The sequence below is a fragment of the Lucilia cuprina genome, chromosome 2 (genome assembly GCF_022045245.1).
Source record: "Lucilia cuprina isolate Lc7/37 chromosome 2, ASM2204524v1, whole genome shotgun sequence".
NCBI classification, from domain to species: domain Eukaryota; kingdom Metazoa; phylum Arthropoda; class Insecta; order Diptera; family Calliphoridae; genus Lucilia; species Lucilia cuprina.
In genome coordinates, this window is record NC_060950.1 from 59,841,190 (window position 1) to 59,848,706 (window position 7,517).

Below are 7,517 nucleotides of genomic sequence, written 5' to 3' on the forward strand. Positions count from 1 at the left end.
TGTACCGGACTACTGCAGGTTATGCGAAGATGAGGAGGAAGAAGAGACGATTAAGCATATCATTTACCAATGTCCTAGTAAACAGAACCTCAGGCTGAAATGGCTAGGGAAATAGGTTCCATGGCAAACTGGGGGAAATTGCGGGACTTGACCTTCGCAGTCTACTAGGTTTTGTCAAGGGAATAAGTAGTTTCTTTGACTGGGTTTTGTAGAGGAATAAGGATTTCCTTTATTATATATATTTAAAGGAATTATATATATTATTCTTAACTATTTGTTGTTTTTCATTCTTGTGTTATGGTAGTGTTTTTGAATTCTCTGTTTTCTGAATCTCCATTTGTATTGAAGGGAATCACAATGGACCTTATGGACATACATCGTTTTCTACGGTGTATAACCCTTCTTAACCTAACCTAGATAGCGAAATATAGTTAGATAAATAGACTAACAAGTGGATAAATAGATATACATAGGTTAGGTAGGCAGGTCGTCCTCGCGATGTCATCACTGGGGACACACTTGGGTCCAGTATTCTGATCCCTTTGTGATACCTGAAACGAGAGGAAACGGTCGGCGTATTAGTACACTTCAACCTAATCACTCTGGTTTCCACCGAACCAGTTTGTCAAACGAATATAGGAGTCTATCTTTCGGATATTAACCTCCGATAGATCCGCTAAGTCATGCAGAAAATAGCTACCTAGCAGACCCATTCTGTGATCAGCTAGGGCAGGACAATGACAGAGGAAGTGAGTTTTACTCTCTTCTTCCTCTTCATCCTGGCAGCTACAGCAGAAGTCGTTACTGGGTAAGTTCAGTCTTCTTGCATGGAGTCCGAAAGGCCAGTGGCCAGTTACCACTGCCGTTAAGTTCCGTAGATTAACTCTCGGAATAGATATAGATATACATACATATACATTATTTTCTTTCCTTAACTTCATTTATTCAACGATTATATTATTTACATAAAAATGTTACTTTAAAAATACAAAAAATAAAAAACGACTTATATCGCACGTTTTAAAAACTCTAATGATCCTTCGGCATTCCCGTACATTTCTTGAGAACAGCACTGCTGTCAACCATACTAGTTAGGAATTGTATATATTTATTAAATTGTTCCGCATCCGTATGGGCCAACAATAATGCAGCATACTATAATGGAAATTAAGATATAAATTAATATAGAATTGCAAGTGCTACTTTTTTTACATAAAAATATTAATATAACATGAAAATAACACTAGAAATGATCAATTTATAATAAGAAATCGTACCTTTGACATTAAGGGATAGTAATTATTTATCTTTGTATTAAATAAACTTAATATTTTGTACATATTAATCCAGTCTCGACGTAACAGAAATTGACGTGCGTATTTTATTTTTAGATTTTGTTCAGATACCGCATGAGCCCGTTGTTGCCAGTACGTATAAATGGAAGGATTACATGATATATTACGATCCTCCCAAATAGGATGATCTTCATCATCTATTATTGCCAATACTTCCTCCAGACATTTTTGGGGAATTTTTCTTTTTCCACCTTGTTTGAAATCTTCTTTTGTTAGTTTACTAAATTTTTTAGTTTTGTTTTTTGTTAGGGCTTTTGCTACATTGACTTTAAGTACTTTTGATTTACCACGTACTTTTGCATTTTTTGGACTAGTAAATTTTGTATCAACTGAGCCATCTGATATGTTATCTGCTGTGTTATTATTGAGATGACTGCGTCTTCTAGGTCTTCCTTCCACTACATCGGCATCATTATCAATACTATCAATTGTACCATTTACTGATTGATCATCATCTGTGGTTTTGTTCATTTTCTTTAAGCGTTTATCAGTATTATTGCCGGTTTCTTTCAGTACATTATTTAAATTTTTCGGTTTTCTACCCCGTTTTTTGGGTACTTTAGGAACTTGTTCCGCTATTTTTGCATCCGTAGTTGATTTTTCTGTACGCGGTTTTCTGCCTCGTTTTTTAGGTATTTCATTAGATTTTTTTAAATTTAAAATCGTATCATTATTGGAAATTAATGGCTGTGTTTGTTGTTTATCTTGTAATATATTCTCTATATCTAAATTGTTATTTTCTTTTACATTCTCATCATCTTCTTCATTATCTTCATTGTAAGTTAAATTAATTTCTTGGTCATCATTATCACTTAAACTACTATTTACATTATTGTCATCGTTTTTGTTCATTTCAATAGATTCATTTAAATTTTGTGCCGCTGTTGAGTAATCCACATTGCCATCGTTAATTTCTTCTTCATAGTTTTCTGACAAAGACAATCTGGAAGATTTAGATTTTGCTCTAGACTTTGCATTTTTCTTATTAGCGAAATTTAAAATCTGTTTATCACCATTATGATTATCTAACTTACTCCTATCATTTCCTTCTTCACATTTTTCTGACAAAGACTTTCTCAAGCTTTTTATAGGAGATTTAGGTTTTTCTTCTGATTTTGCAGTATGCCTTTTGTCTTTGTTAGTAAAATCTAAATGCTGTTGTTGGTCATCTTTCACAATATAATCATCTAACTTACGCTGATCATTTACTTCTTCAGATTTTTCTGCCAAAGACTTTCTACCTCTTTTTTTGGGAGATTTAGGTTTTATTGTATTCCCTTTGTCTTTTTTCGTAGAATCTAATTGCTGATGCTCGTCTTCCTTAAAGTTATTGTGCTCCAATTCACTCCCACCATTTACTTTTTCAAACATTTCTACCAAAGATTTGGTACCGTTCTTTATGCTTGATTTAGCATTCGAATTCTTTTTTTCAAAATTTCCATTACAATTTTCACTTTGTGTTAATCTCCTTGTTCTTTTTGATCTTCTGGTCGCATTAGTTTCATCTTCAGACTTTTGGCTATCTAAACTAGTGTTCTGCATCATATCCACAATGACATTTGTGTCAATGGTTTCCAGCAAATTATCAGCCATCTTTTCAAAACTATCATCTAGTTCAGATTTCTTTTCCGGCTTTCTCTTTTTGCTCTTTGTTTGTGTGCTATCTTCTAGGGAGCCTACTATTTTATTGATTGTTATATGTATGTCATTATCCTCCACATTTGAATCACTAAACATGCTATCCTTTGGTGTATTTATACTAGGTAACATGCTTTCCTTATTTGTGTTGTTAAAATCATCTTTGCTTTTATCCATTTCTTCATCTTGCGTATTATGAAAACTTTCCGATTTTAACCTAGCAGAACGACGCTTTGGCCTTTTAACGTTTTTCTCAAACTCATCCTTATCTAAATCGCTAAAAAGTCTTTTATTTGCAGAAGTAATATTTGCTTCCGGCTCCTGCTCTTTGTTTGTATCACCTTCATCATCGGAATTAAGTGGAAAACTTTCAACAAAAATTTCCGTTTTTAATCTAGTTGTACGTCGCATTGGCTGATAAACTTTTTTCTTACTCTTTACTTCTTCCTCTTTTAGTTTTTCCTTAATATAACTACTTTTATCTGGAGAGGTAATATTATCTGGCCAGTTTGTTTCCTTTCTTAACGGCGCCATACCTGTCTCGGTCGTATCCAAATCCTCTTTGTTTATATCAAATTCACCATCAGGTAAATTATGTGCTGTTTCAACTGTTTGCGATTTTAATCTGGTTTTACGTTTCAATGGAAATAAAAACAATGGACGCTTAGGGAATTTATTACTCTTTGGTGAAACTTTGCGATTTTTGGTTTTTTCAAAAAATTTAAATGCTTCCACATTTGGATCTTCATTATTTTTTATAGATTCGTCTTTATTTTTCATTATTATATTTTTAAAATTTCAAAAATTTGTTTACAAAGTCGCACGTGAAAAAAATGCACGAATAAAAGTCCGGCGTCGACAAACATTAAGGCAGGAACGACTGGCACTAAAAATTTTCGTAAGCCGACTTTTTAAATACGTTTAGTTTTCAACGTTTCAATCAGGGTACACTAAACAGGTATATGCATCACTACAACAATACAAAAACAACATGTATTTTGTTTTTGTAATTATATGAGCTCAATGTCAAAATAAATTAAAATATTTTTTGATGTTTGTCTTTTAAAAAAATTCTTAATTTTATTTCAAAAAACATGCAGTGATTTTAAATGGAATTTTAAGGGATATGCATGTTTATATACTTATATTAAGGTGGATGCTATTGGTAAATGTTACAGAGGAATTGCAGAGGACCTGACAAAAGCAAGATTTTGGAATAACCTGATTTGTGCCACGAAATTTGTATCTTTAGCTACAAACGAAAGTGGGCGAAAACGGGCGCAATACTAAAGATTGTTGATATCTGAATTGGTCTGATTTGTGCCAATAAAGTTGTGTTGTGGCTACCAAAGTGTGGCTAAAGACAACAGCCTTCTCAACGTGCGCAATACGGGGGATAGTTGATATCTGGAATGACCTGATTTGTGCCATTAAAGTTCTATTCTAAACGGATGAAGTTTGGCTAAAGACAGCGGACCTCAGAAAGGGCGCAATGCGGAAGATGGTTGAAATGTATTTTTTGTGCAAACAATGTTATTTTTTTACAAAATAAACATTTTAAATTTTTTTATTATTAAAATTTTATTTTGTTTTAAATAAACAAAAACATATTTTGACGGAGAAGGTATGCAAATAAGAAAACAAAAAAATTATCAGCTGTTCGATTGCATATACCTGTTTAGTGTACACTGGTTTCAATAAACTATTTTAAATTAAAACGAAATCTTAGAATTTTGGAAGCAAATATTTAAAAAATCGAGATTGTCTTTTAGAATAGCAAATTTCTATATTCGTGAATACTATTTTATACATTTCTCTCGTTATAGAAGTCATTTTCACGATATTTATTTTGTAACTCACAAGAACAACTTTTGTTTCAACTTTTAATTTATGATCTTTTCGAAAGAATATTATTAAAAATAATTTTATGTGCATTCGAATAAAGGCCCAAACACATACAATACTTTGCGTCGAACTGCAACTGGCTCGTGTTTACTGTGCTTGTTTTTATGAGAGCGGTCACAATTAAAACGTCAAACTTGTGCACGAAGTACAAAAGTTGAAAAATATTCAACTTTGGCGTACGAAACGCAAGAGAAAAAGAATATGAAAACAAAAACAAAACTATCAAATATATTCTCTTTACTTTTTATTTGAGATTTTTGCCGTGTAGAAAACACCATTTTTATATTAAATATTTTCTTTATATTAAATATTGAATTGTTTATATTATTTAAACATATTTAATTATTTTTTCATACTTTATCAACGCAACAATTGGGCATCTCTTTTTTTTACTTTGCGTAGCTGTCAGTCGCAGTTCAACGCAAAGTATTGTATGTGTTAAAGCCTTCATTCTTTTTACAAAACCGATTACATTTTATTTACCATACTCTAAAATGCAACACTGCCTAAACTGCATACTATTCTATTCCATTTCGTTTCAAAATAAAAACGCACTTTAATCATATAAGAAAAAAGAAAACAAAAAACAAAATTTTACAGGCAGATATTAAAAAGAAGTTTTTTTCAATTGAATTTTAACAAATAGCCAAGTGAAAAATAAATATAAAATATACAAAAACGAAAAATTTAGTGCATAAAGAATGTCGGAAATATATGAAAAATAAGAACTGAAAGATATTAAAAGATTTATACGTGAAAAAAAATTTTTTTTCCAAGAGTGCCACAAAAAAATGCAATAAAACAGGAAACTGTGTATATACCCTGATAAGAAGTTATAGTATATTATACAAAAAAATGTATTATAATTAGTAATTATAAGTTTTAACGCGTAACCGTAGTGTAAACAATAAAACGCTTTCGCGAGCGTTAACGTCCAACTTGATTCATAAATAATGGACAAAGAACAAGAAACTTTGGATATGGTATTGGATATACCCAATACCATTAGCTTGAATCCTTTTGATAGGCCACCTAATATAATGGATGACGAGCTAAATAGTGTTACTCAAGAGGAATTGGAAGCCAATTTATCTACAGATTGTCCAACCGGCACAATGGATACGGCACCGGCCCAAAACTGCAACGATATGTGGGAAAAATTAATACAAAGTTTTTTAGAAGATAATTCCACGCAAGATGCTGTTGTACAGTCGGTAAATACCAATCCCTCAATGTTCGAAACTGAAGCTGAATCTGAGAACAGGGAAAAGGTAGAAACCGCAGAAGAACCAGCAAAAGCAGAAATTCAGGAAGCACTAACTGTAGTATTAGAAGAAAAACCCTCGAAAAATAACGAAATAAAAGAAGAAGAAAACATAGAATCTGAACAGGAAAAGAAAATTGCAGAAATTGACTCTAATGTATATAAATTAGAGCCGGAACTTGATATTCCTGCAGAGACCTACATGCCACAGGATGATGCAACTGTTAGTGATCCTGAAGAACATCTTATGAATGACAGCAATGAGGAACAACAAATGCTAACGTGCCTGTATGATCTACAGGACGATGATGTTCAAAATGACTTGTGTCAAGTTGAGGTGTATGCAACTGAACATGAAACTGATGCCTCGAGTTTAAAAAAGGAACAAAATATCGAAGGAGATTGTTATGAAAATGATGAAGATGACGATTGCCTTAGTAATGTTTCAGCAATAAGTATTGGTTACTTGGAGCCGATTGATGATAAACAAAAATGTAAAATAGAAATATTAAATGAGAAAGAGCGTTTAAATGAAACAAAACTTTCGACAATAATCAATGATCATTGTTATTCTCAAGAAGTTTCCATTAATATGGACGAATGCGATGTTTTAAAACAAAATGTTATTAATCATATCATGACTCAAAATATTTCTAATAAAAATCATCATAAAATAGCAAACTTTGTGGATAAAATACTTAATAGTTTGGATAATAATAAGTTGGATCTAATGATGAATACATTAAATGCCACAGAACAACCACAAGAATTCAATGTTAAAATTGAAAATGAAACCAGTTCGGATGCTTTAAGTAATAAATCAGAGGAGGTCAACATACAATTGGAAAATGAAAGTGGATCAAATTCAGATTCACAAATAGAACAGGAAGAACAGCAAGTTCCAAAAGACAATGAGCTGATAACTGAAACTAATTTACAGGAAGAACAAACTGTTAATCTCGAAAAGGAAGTTATTCAAATCACCCCAAACAAAGAAGCAGAAGAAACTAATGAGCCTGCTAGAGAAGATAATGAAGAAATATTAGGAGAAATTGCATTAAACGATCAGCAGCAATCACAAACAGAAACAGATATCCCGGAAACTAATGAAACCAATGAAGAAAATCGCACAACAGAATCTGAAGAAGCTAAATCTCTATGTGAAACATTAGCCTATAATTGTTCCGAAGCTTTAGAACATCAAATATTTGATGAAGAATTTGAAATGTTGTGCAAAAATGGAGTTTTACCCTTAAAAGAAAAAATCGTTAAAACAGATGCCCATAGTGAATTGCTGGAAAAACTTAAAGAATTTGCCATACAAATGCAAAAGGACTGTGAAGATTTTTCCTCAT

At 32.0% G+C, this 7,517-nt stretch overlaps 2 protein-coding genes across 3 annotated transcripts in view; one reads left to right on the plus strand and one right to left on the minus strand.

Annotated features, from left to right (window-relative positions):
- Positions 1-909: 909 nt before the first annotated feature.
- LOC111683865 (putative uncharacterized protein DDB_G0290989) lies at positions 910-3,841 on the minus strand. Its single transcript, XM_023445986.2, has 2 exons — positions 1,278-3,841; positions 910-1,155 (listed from the first exon to the last, which is right to left on the minus strand). The coding sequence occupies exons 1-2, from the start codon at positions 3,771-3,773 to the stop codon at positions 1,030-1,032; spliced, it is 2,622 nt and encodes an 873-aa protein (XP_023301754.2). The 5' UTR covers positions 3,774-3,841; the 3' UTR covers positions 910-1,029.
- Positions 3,842-5,573: 1,732 nt separating this feature from the next.
- LOC111683868 (transcriptional regulator ATRX-like) overlaps positions 5,574-7,517 on the plus strand; it is a 22,976-nt gene continuing 21,032 nt past the window's right edge. For both annotated transcript variants that reach the window (XM_023445989.2, XM_023445990.2), the window contains exon 1: positions 5,574-7,517. This exon is cut by the window's right edge and continues 772 nt beyond it. In XM_023445989.2, coding sequence (XP_023301757.2) covers positions 5,852-7,517 — 1,666 coding nt within the window. In that variant the 5' untranslated portion in view covers positions 5,574-5,851.

Bases quoted from the DNA above. Each gene is read 5' to 3' on its own strand.
- LOC111683865 (XM_023445986.2), bottom strand. From the start codon at position 3,773: ATGAAAAATAAAGACGAATCTATAAAAAATAATGAAGATCCAAATGTG. The intron at 1,156-1,277 runs GTACGATTTCTT...TTTCCATTATAG, and splicing joins ACTATCCCTTAATGTCAAAG to TATGCTGCATTATTGTTGGC.